Below are 16446 nucleotides of genomic sequence, written 5' to 3' on the forward strand. Positions count from 1 at the left end.
AAATGAGTGTGCACCAAACCTTCAAGATGTGACATCTCCCAAATATAAAATAATTTTACATTTATTTAATTAATTCATATTTAATTAAACAAGTGCTTGTGTGTGTGTGTGTGTGTGTGTGTGTGTGTGTGTGTATGTATATATATATACACACACACATACACACATACATACATACACACACATACATATATATACTCTAATATCATGTCCTAATAAGAATTTCCCTTGCTATTTCAGAAAGCATTGTATCAATCTTGCCATGAAGATGAAAACGATGTGCAGACTATTTCCCATAAATGTCAGGTAGTCAGTCTGGAACAGTATGAACAAATGTTAAAAACCAAGAAGTACCAGGACAGTCAAGACTTGTATTATCTGGCTGGGACCTATGACCCTACAATAGGCAGAATCCTCAATGCAGATGGAGTACCCAGTCTCTGCTAAAACGTAATGTATGAATTATTATAAAGCCTGGATCTACACCACGGTAACAGGGATTGATAAACCTTTCTGCTAAAAGAAATCTAATTAACCTAATGAATTGTTCAAATGATGCACGATGGACTGGAGCTGGATACTTGATAACAACACCTTGAGGCTCAAGCATGTGGACCTGGAATCATTGGCAGAGAGATTTTATGTGGTCAAGCAATGGTTCTTGGAAACATAAGAACTAAGCCTTCTGGGGATCAGTAATACTGGATTTACCAAAGTGGAACCCTTAGGGCATCAGGTAGGCTGGAATTGGAACATATGACTTCTAGGCATCAATGGGTCGACCAGGCTGAATTTGCACATGAGAGAACTAGGCCTCAAGCAACGGAGAAGGCAAAATTTGGAGATGTGAGAGCTGGGCGTCGGAGAATCGAGGAAGCTGGAATGGTCACATGGAAGCTTGACCCTGATCAGAGTAGGGTCAAACAGCATGGAGTTTATTTCAGTGTGTATGTGTGTGCGTGTGTGGTTGCATATGTGAGTGTGCGTGTATGTGTGTGCAGATTGGAGAAAGAAGGAAAATGAGCATCATACAAGCCATACACTCCCAGTACCTCTGTCTGCTTTCAACTTTGCAAAGCAGAATCAGGTCTAATGTGTTTTTGTTGTTACTTCGTTTCCTGGAGAGTTTTGTAAAAACCCGGGAATTTTTTTTAATGCACTGCATTACTCAGCTCAGCTGAGACTGCTTATTAGCTGGAACTTCTGAAGAAGAAAAAAAAGAAAGGGGGGAGAAAAAGACTTTTACTTTGAAGAAGACTGCTTTGTTATACAGGACAGATTGTGGCATCACTCTGTCAGACTAATTCTAACCTCCTAACTGAACAGTTGTTGAGTGATTCACTCTGTGGGTTAAATGTTCCTTTTTTGAAAAGTGATTGGTGAAAAGAATTATAATCCCTATTGCTAAAAATTGTATAGAATTCTGCACACATGTAGGGAATGGTCAGCCATGTTTGTTTCCTTTCTGATGCACAGATTTGAAAGAGACAGTGTCCCTTTTATTCAACCATGTTAAGTATTTATACTTACTTAAGCCTGTCACCTCTACTGTGGCGTAGGCCGCTGACAGCTGCTCGCCAAGTCCTCTATCCTGGGCCAGTCTCTCAAGTAGACCCGGGTGTTGCCCATCTTTGAAGATGTTTCCTCTCCCTGGAAAGGGGTCTTCGGAGCTTCTGTTGGCGTTTCTGTAACTGCGGGTTTTTACAGGATGGCGGGGGGGTGGCGCGGTTTTGCTAGCCCCATGTCCAAACCTCCTCCTGTTTCGCAGATGGGCTTGGGGCTGTCCGTGCTGGAGCTGGGATATTTATAAGGGCTTCTAGCTTTGATGCCAAGAGCAACACCACTTTGGAGAAGAGCATGCGTGTCACTTACTCTTCTTTCTGAACAATGGAGGATGCTGCCTGCAGAGAGTGGAAGAGAGAACACTTGAAGTAACAAATTTGCTGGAAAAAAACCATACTGGTGAAGGATTAAGCTATGAAGGCTAAAGGTTGTGTTGATTTCATGAAATATTTTGGTTTTATTAGGAAATGATCAATTAACCTATTCAGTATACAAAGCTTTTTGGGTTAAATTGGAATCAATGGGAGACTCCAGCAGTGGCTCGTTGAAAATATATATCGCTGAAGACAAACCAGCAGCCCTGACTTGTTTGACTCCTAATTTAAGATTCCAGTTTAGAAGGTCAGGAAGAAATTAACTCAATGGGCAGAATTGGATCAGTCATATGGTAGCTGTAACACTTTATTTTTGCCTCCACTGACTGCAGAGCTAAATATTGGGCGCTCCATAAAACAGGCAGCCAAATTAATAAACACAAGAGATCTTGTGGATGCTGGAAATCCAGAGCAACACACACACAAAATGCTGGAGGAACTCAGCAGGCCAGGCAGCATCTATGAAGAGGGGTATACAGTCGAAATTTATTCCTCTTCGTAGATGCTGCTTGGCCTGCTGAGTTCGTATCAGTCATGATGAGGAGTCTTTGCCAGAAATGTAGATTGTTTATTCGTCTCTATAGTTGCTGCCTTACCTGCTGAGCTCCTCCAGTGGTTTGTGTGTGGTGCAGCCAATTTAATACTGCCCTTTTTGTACCGCTGCCTCAGATCGATTTTAATCCCGCTCTTTCTTTAGGCCTGCGATGCAGGAATTCAACCTCAGCGTTTAGCATTAGCTGTGCCACATGGTGTCTATCGTTTTACTCTGCTTCTGAAATTAGATTTCATTGAATTCGAGGGGATGCAATACGTCCTGCAGACGCTCCTGTATTCTACATTTAGTGTTTGCAGTTGAGGATGCATTCTAGTGGTCTCTGGTGTGTATCCTGTTGATTTACCATCTGTGACTGTACTGTGGTGGACTTTACACACGTACGTTGGAGGAATTACAGGCACCAGTGGTCCCCATCATCCTGTTCAAGATCATGATTGCTAAATATAAGCTCCTTTAGATAATTATGCGTGCAGAGCCCATCTAGATCTCGCATAAAGTTATTGATCTTAGAGCCACATGTAAACTGCAACCAATGTAGATCAAGTCCATGGTTAGATATAGATCTTTAACAACATTTTTTTTGGCTTTAAGTGCAGTAAGCAAGAGAAAGAAAAGGTGTTGTTCAAGTAACCCAAGCTTCCTTCAGGCTATGTGTCTGCTATTTTTAATTGCAGCTTCATTCCACAATGGCAAGTTCACTGCTGTTAAAAGCAGCAGCTGGGCTTATTGCCTCCTGTGCTCGCCAACGCACGACTTTCCACCTGTTTGCTTTAATGGACAGAAAATCATGCCGCAGCGAGCACAGAATCAGAAACCCTGCCTGGAAGGCTGCATCACAGACGCAGCGCAACCTGAAACCATGGAAATCAGAGACAGGAGCAGATACCACAGCCGCTGCACAGCAGGTTGGTTGCAGTCGGAATGAGAATGAAAAGTCTCCATTTCAGGTCAGACAACAAGCTAGAAATTGTACCTTACATAAAAATGCCTGCTCTAGTCACACAAAAGGAGGTCACAGTTTACACAGGGCCAGTGAGGGAGTGATTATTCTGCAAGCATAATTCACAAACTTTGTGTGTGTTGAATCACGGACAGAACCAGGCCCTTCAGCCCATTATGACAATGCTGCCCATTATCTATAGTAATCCAATTTACCATCACTTGGTCTGTAGCTACAATGCCTTGGCAGTTCAAATACTCATTCAGAAACTGCCTAGATTCCCAGAGTAGTTGCCTTCATCAACTTCCCAGCCAGTGCATTGCAGATTTTAACTATCTTCTGGATGCGAAAGAAAACTCCGCAGATCCTTTCTAAACCTTTTACTGCTCACGTTGTACATATTTACTCTAGCCTTTGACTCCTCTTTCGCATGAATAGCAGCGAGTAATTTCAGAAGTGGTTAGGGAATCGCAATCTAGCCCATTAAGTGGCTTGAATAAGTAGTGGGCTGGCGGGGGTAAGCAGGTGTGATAGACACAGACGACCTCTCTGGCACTATATTGGCATCGTTTCCCAGAAGTGGACTCAGAAGGTGACCTCTGCTGTAAGAAGTGTAGACCTCCCTTGCAATGCTGCTGCAACTGGTGTCTGTCCTGTAGGAACACTCAAGAAGGTGTTGTCCCTTTAAGGACTGCTGTCTTGTACCCATTTAATTTTGAAATATATCTAAGATCTAATGTTGTAGCAACCACATAAAATGTGCATCATGTGATGATTGTTTCCACAACTGCATACCGGGTGCTTATACATGTATGAGTATATCATGTGCACAGACACACATTATTCAGTGTTGCCTTCTGCACTATGCAAACTTTGAATATTTGTTCATACTTAGAAATTGATTTTACACCTTTATTCAGTTGCATGAAGTGCAATTCCACTGATTTTTATAAACTATTTGTATTTAAGAACTCAGATCTATGAAGTCTCCCATTTCATATTCAATACAATTCTAGCTTTCTTTTTTGAATTATTACCAAATCATTGTGCATTTTTAGTATTTTGTCTTTCAGTCTGTACCAGACTAACGTTTATGATAACACTTCCGTTCTTTGATAGAAAGTTTCTTGCTCAAATAACTCCATAACTAAAAGCTTAATATGACTATGATTTGTGACTTCCTTTGATCCCTGTAGTGTGCAGTATCAATTGGTGGTTGTTATTCACTGATTAAAATAGTGCTGACTGAAAAATTGCTTTCACCAAGAAAAGTTTGTCAAATAGAAGCCTAGGAACTTTCTTAATTAGGTAAAAAGCAGATCTGCTGCACAAGAAATCTTGTAAATCCTCATCTCATTATCACTTACATTAAAAGAAGGAAGTTGTGAACTTTTTGGGAATGATTCATTCAGTGAAGTGAATTTGACCATCACGGCCCATGTGGGTAATTATTCACTCTAATAAAATGGAAAAAAAAGTCCACTCAGGTGAATTATTATATAATGGGTGCCAGCTGCATCCAGCATTCCAGAATTAATTCAATCATCACTTCACTCCAATAAAGTTATGAACACAGGCAGATTCATTTCAGCAGCAAAGATGCATTTGAATAAAGGTTCTTGAAACTACACCTGTGATGCTCATAAATTAAGGGTTGCTTGATAGAAAGATCTTCCATATCAACGATTCTGTTTGCTTCATCCTCCTGATTCTTCCAACTAACTTCTGATCTGTCCATGTTCTTCTTAAAGCAGCCACAGGAGAGTTCCCCCCCAAATAACAACTATAAATGTTTTCATTCTTCTTCCCCCCGTAAGGTTTCTTGAGATGAGGGGCATCAGCGAATCTTTGTATTCCCACCCTTCGAGAGACACATCAGCCACAATGTGGCTGCCTGTAGAATACAGGTTGCAAAGGCATGACCTATGGACACCTGTACATATGGGTTGGTCCCCATAACATTAAAAATATTCAATTCAAATGTTTGATATACCTTCAGACGTTTGTTCCTATGAACAGAACTAGCTTCCTCTCGCTCTCTCTCTATATATTTAGTAATTGTTCTTTCCTATCTTAGATCTTTTTGATGCCATTTCTCTGACACATGGACAAAATTGGTTTATGGATGATTGAAAACAACCCCATTTGTTACCTGGTGATGGCCTTGATATCTACTATTCATTCAGCATTAGGGACAGGATTACAAGAACTTTGAAATAAAACAAGATTTTAGAACTGTAACTCACTTGCATTGATCTAATATTTACTCTCACTCTTGCTGTCATTAACCTCTTGACTGTTTCAACTGAAATCCTTATTGGGGTTGTCCTTTTTTTTTGAAAAAAGACCAAAGAGACGTTAAGTAAATATAGGGTTGATTGAAGCAAAGGATCCAAAAAGAGATTTCACAGCTTTAAGAATCAAAGCACCCTTTGGATAGAATTTAGCACTACAGAAAATAAAAGTCTGAACAGAAAGACAATTTTTTTTCTATAAAATAAAAATAAACAATTCAACATTGCTTTTAATCATGGAAGAAACAGCACTAAGTCAAGGACAATCAGTGTGAGGAAGTGGGTTCTCTTTAAATAACTTTTCATCCTATATAACTTCTATTTTGTTGTTGAACAAGTGTTCACGTTTACATGAGGTTAATCTTTTTATTAATTCTCGCTGGAACTGAATTCGGGAAGTGGAAAGAAAGTTCACACTGAGTGTTAGACCAGGAGTGTATATGGTAGAAATTGGGAGTACTCAAGTGAGCCCTTGGAGTGATCTTTAGTTGGCTTCACATATGCAAATCTATGCCCATCACGTCAGCTAGGAATGAACTGGCAATAAAAGAACTCGGGATATTGAACTGAAATCAGAATCTATTGTAAAGCAGGAAATAACACTGAGGATGTTAAACTCGAAAGATTAGCTGTGCAGGGTGTTACATTGTTAGTAGGTAACTGCTGCTGAGAACCCTTTGGCTGCATTGTACAGATACAAGTTGTCGTCTCCCCCTCTCTCTCTCCAGGACAGGAAATTGCCCCACTACAGTTTGTATGCATTCTGCAATGTGTCACAATGCTCTTCTAGATAGCTCAAGCAACTATTTGTTAGCAATGAATTAACTTTGGAAAGTCTTAGCAGTAGTATTTATTCTGAATGTTAATGATGACACCATCGTGGCTTTTAAATAGAAGAAGCAAAGGCATCCTAACAAGGGGAATGAAGTTGGGAGAATGCTTGTACACTGTTTAACATTGTGATGGTGCCATGTGGTTTCCCTACCTACCATTCTTCACGTGTTCTTTATGATTTCTAAGAATGAATGAAACTAAGGGTTTCATTATGACTCTTGTCAATTAGCACTCTGTTCTATCTTCTCAGTCGTTTTGTTTTAAATCCCATGTGGTTATTATAAAAGGGATACTGTCTCCATCAAAATGATCACAACCACAGTTTACAAACGGTGTTATAAAGTTTGAGTCCATTGTTTGTTCTTGTAGTATTTCATTATTGTTGCTTTAAGACACTAATATGTTGTAAAAGTTTTTTATATCACAGTTGCAAATCGGTTCTTGGGGAATTTTTTCTTTTATATTTTCTAAATGCTTTTTTGTGAGCATCCTGCAGAGGCTCACAGGGGATACCATCATTTTAAACAGTGCCATGTTACAGAAAATCACTTGGTTTCTTTTTGTTTCATGTAACATGGCTGCCCTCCAGAAGGATTATTTGAGTTTGCCTGTTTATATATCAAAAATGTATTTAAGATAAATTGCAGCTTGTGTTTTTTTTGTATGTGAGACTAACCTTTGGCATCTGAACTTTCACTTAGTGACCATTTTGCATATAGACTGGTGCAGTGTGACATCACAATCACATATCCCGTATTTTCAATAGGTCAAGCTCATCAATCAACCGGGTGGTTTAGTGAAAGATGGGATACTCTGGTTCCATAGCAACAGCTCTAAGATAAAGAGAACCAGATTCCCATGGTGCTTGGGGCTCTTTCAGATATAAAGAATGAAGACCTTTCACATGAGAACAAATAACAGGTTTTTCTTCTTTTTTTTTCTTAACTTAAACTGTATATTATTCCTGGGCAAAATTATTATTGACCTTTTGTCTGGAAAGGTCAAAGCTCAACTCAAGAAGTAGCTTTGTTAGGAATTTCTGGCTTGCAAGTCAGATATTTGTGCATTTATAAGACGTTCGGTAGATTCATCACAGGTGACTGGAGTAAAATGTATTAGTTGCATAATCTTTCAGGATGCAACCTTTGAACAAATATGTTGTAATGTTAAAAAAAATGGTGGATTTTAGTGTCCATTATTATCTGAGCTAATCCACACTGGCTCTGTTACTTGATGCAAGAATCCCTTGTGCATCACAGAATTTCCTGTCATATTCTGTACTTTAAGTTGGAGGGAGAGATTTTTAAAAAGTCAGTGCTAACTTTGGGGACCCAGCCCTTTGCCAGAGGGATTGAGTTAGGGTGGCCTTGCATTTGAGATTTTACAAATAGAATGCACAGTAGTGAAAAGATGGGTGCACCTAAACCCCAACCCCAACCCCCCCCCACCTCTCCTCCCCACCCTATCCAACCCCATCGGAGGTCTAGCTGTGTTCCATCTGGTACCTGATGTGATGTCCCCATTGGACCAATCTGCTAGGCGTCCTGTAACCTATTTGTTCAGTCCAGTGACACGAGTGCAATACTTCCTCACTGTTGGCTGGGTTGTTTTTGCTTGTAAGGTGAGAGCTTCTGGGGACTGGAATTGTGATGCATCATGGGAAAATAAATGGGCAAGAAATGGCGCAGGCCCGTCTAAGACTTGCTCAATAGCGTTTTAATCCTACAAGGAGAAGTTTTAAAAAAATTATACAATAAAAAACTACAATATTACAGAGTTATTTACTAGATATTAAAATATTTTGAAACTGAAAACCCAGGAGAGCTTTTTTTTAAGCTTGTTGATTTTTGTTTTTTATTTTGTTTTCAGTTTTTTTGTTGAATGGAAGGAACTGTTATTCTAATAAAAGTGTTTAAATGTAGTAAAAACCCTATTGTAAATGTGTAAAGTATGACTATGGTCTCAGTTTTTGTGTAAACACTAAAAAATAAGTTTTATGGACACAATCTCTATGTAAAAGCATTTTAGTATTAAGATTTTTATAGATAACTTGGCTTCTGAATAAATATTTTAAAAAAAGGTTTTGTCTGGTGTGTGATTTCTCAGGAAGAATTGATTGAAGTGCTTTAGAGGATGCATCATGCTGCAGATCTGAAAGCTCTGTGGAATGTAAAGTTCAGCATGTAATTCATATCATTCTGCAAATTGGCTAATAACTTCACTGCAGCAGCACATGCAAAATAGCAGATTTTCCACTGAGGATGCACCCTTTTAAACTTTAAAAGTTAATTCCTGTTTATTTTGATCAAATATTGCATAATCTAACTAGACACCTTTGTTTTAGGGTTGTAAACCCCTCCTCTGTTTAATTTCCCTGGTCTGCTTGAGGCCTGAAGTGCTGGGAATGTATTAAAGGTAAGTTGGACTGTAAATAACATGCTCTTTGATCTTAAGCATGTAGACTTAAGAAATTTATCTGTGCAATGTGATTTTAAAAATTGCTAAATTTGCTGATTTTAACAATTGCTAAAAATCACAATAACCAATTTTCTGCATGCTTCTATGTCACTGAAGACCAATATAAAATGATTGTTTAATTTCTCTGCCATTTTCCTGTTCCCCAATATAATCAGAATCAAGTTTAATATCACCTCTGTAAGTTATGAAATTTGTTGACTTTGTGACAGTTCAATGCAACGCATAAGAATAGAGAAGAAGATGAATTACAGTAAGTCTAAAAATGCAAACACGAGGAAATCCGCAGATGCTGGAATTTCAAGCAACACACATAAAAGTTGCTAGTCAACACAGCAGGCCAGGTAACATCTGTAGGAAGAGGTACAGTCAATGTTTCAGGCGGAGACCTGAAGGAAGAGCTAGTAAGAGATTTGAAAGTGGGAGGAGGAGGGGAAGATCCAAAATGATAGGAGAAGACAGGAGGGAGAGGGATGGAGCCAAGAGCTGGACAGGTGATTGGCAAAAGGGATATGAGAGGATCGTGGGACAGGAGGCCTAAGGAGAAAGAAAAGGGGGAGGGAGGGAAAACCCAGAGGATGGGCAAGGGGTGTAGTGAGAGGGACAGAGGGAGAAAAAGGAGAGAGAGAGAGAGAAAAGGAATGTGTGTATATAAATAAATAACGGATGGTGTACGAGGGGGAGGTGGGGCATTAACGGAAGTTTGAGAAGTCAATGTTCATGCCATCAGGTTGGAGGCTACCCAGACGGAATACAAGGTGTTCTTCCAACTTGAGTGTGGCTTCATCTTTGCAGTAGAGCAGGCAGTGGATAAACATATCAGAATGGGAATGGGATGTGGAATTATAATGATCCTCTCATATCCCTTTTGCCAATCAACTGTCTAGCTCTTGGCTCCATCCCTCCCCCTCCTGTCTTCTATCATTTTGGATCTCCCCTTCCCCCTCCCATTTTCAAATCTCTTACTAGCTCTTCTTTCAGTTAGTCCTGATGAAGGGTCTCGGCCGGAAACGTGGACTGTACCTCTTCCTAGAGATGCTGCCTGGCCTTCTGCGTTCACCAGCAACTTTTATGTGTTTTTGCTTACAGTAAGTCTGTACTGTTAAATAAGTAGTGCCAACATGGAAACAAAAGAAGCAGTGAGGTAATGTTCATGGATTCAGTGTCCATTCAGAAACCAGATGGCAGAGGGGAAAGAATCGTTGAGCATATGCCATTGGGCATCTGTACCTCCTTCCTGGTAATTTCCGCTGTCTTGGTCTACAAGGCACCCACAGCAACTTTGCCCAGTCTGGGGCAGCACCTTAGCATAGCTTTATAGTGCCATTTGTAAGTTTGAGGCACAGTTCTTGCCGTTGTCTGTAAGGAGTTTGTATGTTCTACACCCCGTTGCCGCATGTGCTTCTGTTTGCTCCTGTTTCCTCCCACATTCCAAAGACTTGGTGAGCTTGGGCATGCCATAATGGCGCTGGAAGGGTGGCCACACTTGCGGGCCGCCCAGCACAATCCTTGCTGATTTGATCTGACATGTACATGTCACAAATAAAGCTAATCTTGATCATTAATTGAAGGAATATATGTTACTTGTAAAGTTAGCCTCCAGTAATTCACTGTGACCTTATTTAATGTAGCTTCTGAGTCTGCCAGAGCTACTACACGAAATATGCCTTCACTGTTTACTTTAATCCATAGCCTGGTTTCACATTGAATTAAATCACTTACAATTTGTACACTTCCTGTCATTTTATGATCACTGTCCCTTAACGGCCTTAAACTTTTCACATTGCACAAAACGGGATCCAAAGTGGCTGATCACTCTTTGGTTTATCAATATATTGATTTGGAAAACCAGTTTGTGTACGTTCCATAATTTGTTTTGTGGATATGGTTCAAGGCACCCACCGTTCTTGTACTGCATTTCTAATTTCTATTCAGTTCACTGTCCTCAATTACCAAGATGGTTTGAGGGTCTACCTACAAAACACCCCAATCTTGTTAATTCTGTATCTTTCTCAGTTCATCACTTAACATATTCTAATTCTTGATTTTCCAAGCCCTTGCTAATTTGTTTCCCCTTCCATTTTGTCAACCTTTTCTAAATGTTAATGTCCCTAGAATGTTTAATTCTCATCTTTGGTCATTTTGCAAACATGGCTTTGTAAGGTTTTCTTAATGGAACATATTTACTGGTAGTTGTGTCATCAATTCACCCATCTTTTCACCAGTGGTGCATACATTAGATGAAGGGCCTCCATCATTTTTCCCTGCTTTAACTGAAACGGGAGTTAAGTTTGCATTGTCCCATTCTGATAGGCGCAAGAAAGTTGCACCCCAGAGATGAAATATTCTAAAGGGAGGATGAGGGAACTATGGCTGATAATGGAAGTCACAGACAGCATAAAATCAAGAGAGGCATATAATATAGCAAAAATTAGTAGGAAGGTAGAAGCTTTTAAAAACCAACAGAAGACAGCTAAAAAGAAAAGAAGATTAAATATGAAGGTAAGCTAGCCAATAATATAAGAGAGGATAAAAAGAAAAGTATTTTTCAGGTATTTGCAGAGCAAAAGAGGAGCAAGAGTGGATATCAGCCTGCTGGAAAATGATGCTGGAGAGGTAGTATAGGGGACAAAGAAATGGCGGATGAACTTGATGAGTATTTCGCATCAGTCTTCAATGTGGAAGATACCAGCAGAATGCCAGAAATGTGACAATATCAGGCAGTAGGAGTGAGTGTCATTGCTATTATTAAGGAGAAGGTGCTTGGGAAGCTGAGGGGTCCGAAGATCAATCAGGCACCTGGATCAGATGGACGAGACCCCAGGATTCTGAAAGGGGTAGCTGAAGAGCTGGTGGAGTAATGATCATTCAAGTGTCACTAGGTTCTGGAATGGTTCCGGAGAACTGCGAAATTGCAAATGTCACTCCACTCTTCAAGAAGGGAGAGAAGCAGAAGAAAGGAAATTATAGGCCAGTTAGTCTGACTTCTGGTTGGGAAGATGTTGGAGGAGATTGTGAAGGATAAAATACACCGAAGTCAGCATGATTTTTTAAAGGGGAAGTCTTGCCTGACAAATATCGTCAGGCAAGATTTGAGGAAGTAGCAAGCAGGACAAACAAAAGAGAGTAAGTGGGTGTTGTTTTTTTGGATTTTCAGGCGGTGCTTGACAAGGTGCTGCACGTAAAAAGCCCATGGCATTACAGGAAAGGCACCAGCATGGATAGAAGATTGACTGACTGGCAGGAGGCAAAGAATGGGAATAAAGGTGGCCTTTTCTAGTTGGCTGCTGGTGGCTAGTGGTGTTCTGCAGGGGTTAGTGCTGGGACCGTTTCTTTTTTCATTACTTCTGAGTGATTTAGATGAAAGAATTGATGGCTTTGAGGCCAAATTTGTGGGTGACATGAAAATAGGTGGAGGGGCAGGTAGAGTTGAGGAAGCAGGCTGTCTGAAAAACGATATGACAAATTGTGGGAATGGGTAAAGAAGTGGCAGATGCAGTATAGTGTAAGAAGTTCTTGGTCATGCACTTTGACAGAAGGACTAAAGGCATGGTCTACTTTCTAAATTGAGAGAAAACTCAAAAATCAGAGATGCAAAAGATCTTGGACTTCCTGGAGCAGGGTTCCCTAAAGGTTAACTTGCAGGTTGAGTGTGTGGTGAGAAAATGAATTGAAACATTGGCCTTCATTTTGAGAGTACTAGAATACAAAAGCAAAGATATTATACTGAGGCTTTGTAAAACATTGTTCAGACCACATTTGGAGTATTGTGAGCAGTTTTGGAGCCCTTATCAAAGAAAGGATATGCTGGTATTGGAGAGCGTCCAGAAAAGGTTCATGAAAGTGATCCCAGGAATGAAAGGGTTAACATTAAGAGTATCTGATGGCTCTGAGCTTGTGCTCTCTGGTTTAGAAGAATTGGGGGTGGGGCATACTTGCTGGTTTTGAAGAATCTCGTTGAAATGTATTGAATATTGAAATATATAGATAGAGTGGATGTGGAGAGGATGTTTCCTATAGTGGGAGAGTCTAGGACCAGAGGGCACAGCCTCAGAATTGAGGGACATCCATTTAGAACAGAGAGGAGGTATTTCTTTAGCTAGAGGGTGGTGAATCAATGGAATTCATTGCCATAGACGGCTGTACAGGGTATATGTAATATATATTACAGGGAGAAGGCAGTAGAATGGTGTTGAGAGGGATAATAAAACTGCAATAATGAAATGGTGGAGCACACTCAACAGGCCAAATGACCAAATCTGATTCTACAACTTACGGTCTTTTGTCATTGACTCATGTGAACCATGTCATCCAGCCCTTATCCCTACCATTAGTGTTCCTCTCCAGTCCATAGGACCATAAGGCATGGGAGTAGAATTCGGCCATTTGGCTCATCGAGTCTACTCTGCCATTCAATTCTGGCTGATCCTTATAACCACTCCCTGTAATCTTTGATGCCATGGCCAATCAAAAACCTATCAAGCTCTGCCTTAAATACACCCAGTGACCTGTCCTCTACAGCTGCCTGTGGTAATAAATTTCACAACTTCACCACCCTCTGGCTAAAGAAATTTCTCTGCATCCCTGTTGTAAATGGACACCCATCTATCCTAAGGCTGTGCCCCTTGTCCTAGACTTGCCCCACCATGAGAAACATCCTTTCCACATCTACCATGTTTAGCCTTTCAACATTCGGAAGATTTCAATGAGATCCCTCATCCTTCTAAATTCCAGCGAGTATAGACCCAGAGCGATCAAACATTCCTTGTTTGAAATCCCTTTCATTCACAGAACCATCCTTCTGAACCCTCTCCAATGCCAGCACATCTTTTCTCAGGTGAGGAGCCCAAAACTGTTCATGATACTTAAGGTGAGGCCTCACCAGTGCCGTATAAAGCCTCAGTATCACTTCCCTGCTCTTGTATTCTAGACCTCTTGAAATGTATGCTAACATTACATTTGCCTTCCTCACCACCAACTCTACCTGCAAGTTAACCTTTCAGAGGACTCCTAAATCCCTTTGCATTTTAGATTTCTCCCCACTTAGAAAGTAGTCTGCACATTTATTTCTTCTACCAAAGTGCATGACCATGTATTTTCCAACATTGTATTTCATTTGCCACTTTTTTGCCTATTCTCCTAATTTGTTTTAAGTCCTTCTGCAGACTACCTGTTTCCTCAACCACTACCTGCCCTTCCACCAATCTTCATATGATCTGCAAACTTGGCAACTAAGCCATCTATTCCATCATCTAAAACATTGATATGCAGTATAAAAAGAAGCAGTCCCAACACCGACCCCTGCGGAACATCACTAGTCACTGGCAACCAACCAGAAAAGGATCCTTTTATTCCCACTCACTGCTTCCTGACAATCAGCCAATGCTCTAACCTTGCTAGTAAATTTCCCATAATACCATAGGCTCTTAGCTTGGTAAGCTGCCTCATGTGTGGCACCTTGTCAAAGGCGTTCTAAAAGTCCCAACTATACAACATCCACTGCATTCCTTTTATCTATCCGACTTGTAATCTCAAAGAATTCCAACAGGTTTGTCAGGCAAGATTTTCCTCTCAAGGAAACCTTGCCGACTTTCTCCTATCTTGTCCTGTGTCACCAAGTACTCCATAACCTCATCCTTAACAATTGACTCCAACATCTTCCCAACTACTGAGGTCAGGCTAACTGTCTATAATTTCCTTTCTGTTGTCTTCCTCCTTTCTTAAAGAGTGGAGTGACATTTGCAATTTTCCAGTCCTCTGGCACTATGCCAGAGTCCAATGATTTTTGAAAGATCATTACTAATGTCTCCCTAATCTCTACCACTACCTTGGTTGTAGTTCTTCTGGCCTGAGTGACTTACGTACCCTTATGTCCTTTTGAGCAGCTTCTCCCTTGTAGTAGTAACTGCACTCACTTCTCTTCCTTCACACCCTTCAACATCTGGCACAGTGCTAGTGTCTTCCATAGTGAAGACTGATGCAAAATACTCATTTAGTTCATCTGCCATGTCCTTGTCCCCTGTTGTTATGTCTCTGACCTTATCCTCAGTCCTAAGGATATTTCACTGAATGTTGCACCGAGAAGGTGCAGTAATGCTGTCTCAGAACTCACATATAGCATGTTATATGTTGCTGTTTACCACTGCATGGCAGAAGTTTAAAAAAAACAACTGGCAAAATGGGGAACCTTTTGTTTTTGGTGAGCTTGGCCTTAGCATTCACATCTTGAGGGGTAATTAGCTACATTGCAGGGCATCCAAAAGTGCCTCCCACCCACACTGCTTTACCCCCCCCCCCCATTGTCTGGGAGGATTCTGGCTTGTTGACATCCTCTCCCAGTATCATTGTAGCACAGATTCGTTGCTGTCCACACTCCCCAGTAGTTGTGCAAAGTTATAATGTGCTGTCAACTCTGAAGATCTATTTTCTTGGGTTGAGCAGGGAAGGAAAATCAGAACCACTAACCAACATTGGAAGTTTGACACCAAATGCCCACAGGTCTGAAATAGGGCATTGTTATGCAAGAGTGTCTGTTTTGGATCTGTGCTAGTGTTCTTTTTTCAAGAAGCCTTAAGGATATTTCTGACACAGCTTTAATGCTGGTAGAATGATGCAAATCCATTTCTCAACCTTTCCAAACTCTGGTGAAACCATCTACTTCCAGAAGGTGCCCTTCAGTCTACTGATGTCATCCATGATGGCACTTGGGTTGTAATATTGAGTGAAAAGACCCAATTTTGTTCCCTCCTGCCCTCCAATGAGATATCATTCAGAAACAGGTCAGCTTGCCCCCCCCCCCCCCCTTACTCTGGGGCAGGGAGAACATTGGAATTGCATCATGGCTAAATCAAACAATTGTTTTCAACTGTGCGTGGAACATTCCTGTGCTAACGACTCAGTGAATTACTGGATTAACCTAGTAAACTAATAAAGATTCGTTTGCATTTGACTTCTCTTCAAACACTCACAGATGCTGTAATTTGCTGTTCAACATCCTTCTCTTTTAAGATAGCAATCCAACTAAAAATAAATCAGGTGTAAAATATAATTTGCACCATGGCTTAAAATGTAACAGTGAATGTAACAATCTTATATGCAGAACATTGATATATGCTTGCATTTTTGATATGCCTGCTGCCATGCACTGCTTTGATAACCACTAGCAGAATTAAAGCAGATTTATTTGTATGATGTCCTTTCTTTCAGTAGCCACTATCAAATAGCATTCACTTTTGTGTGAAAAAAAATTAAACATGATAAGGATGATATGTTTCTGTATGATCAGAAAGCTATTTTATTTTCATGGAATTTTTCTCAATAAGATAAACTCAGGCTATAGCCACTAGGTGGTAAGGAAGTCAAATACTGTTAGGATTAATTTTGAGAGGACTTCAAAGTAAAGGCAAGAAT

At 40.4% G+C, this 16446-nt stretch overlaps 1 protein-coding gene across 4 annotated transcripts in view; it reads left to right on the plus strand.

Moving 5' to 3' along the window:
• The window catches only part of LOC134360282 (BAH and coiled-coil domain-containing protein 1-like), a 451521-nt gene that overhangs the window by 275509 nt on the left and 159566 nt on the right, over positions 1-16446 (plus strand). For 3 of the 4 annotated variants that reach the window (XM_063074459.1, XM_063074458.1, XM_063074460.1), the window contains exon 29: positions 241-8610. In XM_063074459.1, coding sequence (XP_062930529.1) covers positions 241-447 — 207 coding nt within the window. In that variant the 3' untranslated portion in view covers positions 448-8610. Of the gene's footprint in view, positions 1-240; positions 8611-16446 lie in introns of those variants that run through there. The other variant, XR_010021300.1, reaches the window with a different exon arrangement.

Source organism: Mobula hypostoma, chromosome 22 (genome assembly GCF_963921235.1).
Source record: "Mobula hypostoma chromosome 22, sMobHyp1.1, whole genome shotgun sequence".
NCBI lineage: Eukaryota > Metazoa > Chordata > Chondrichthyes > Myliobatiformes > Myliobatidae > Mobula > Mobula hypostoma.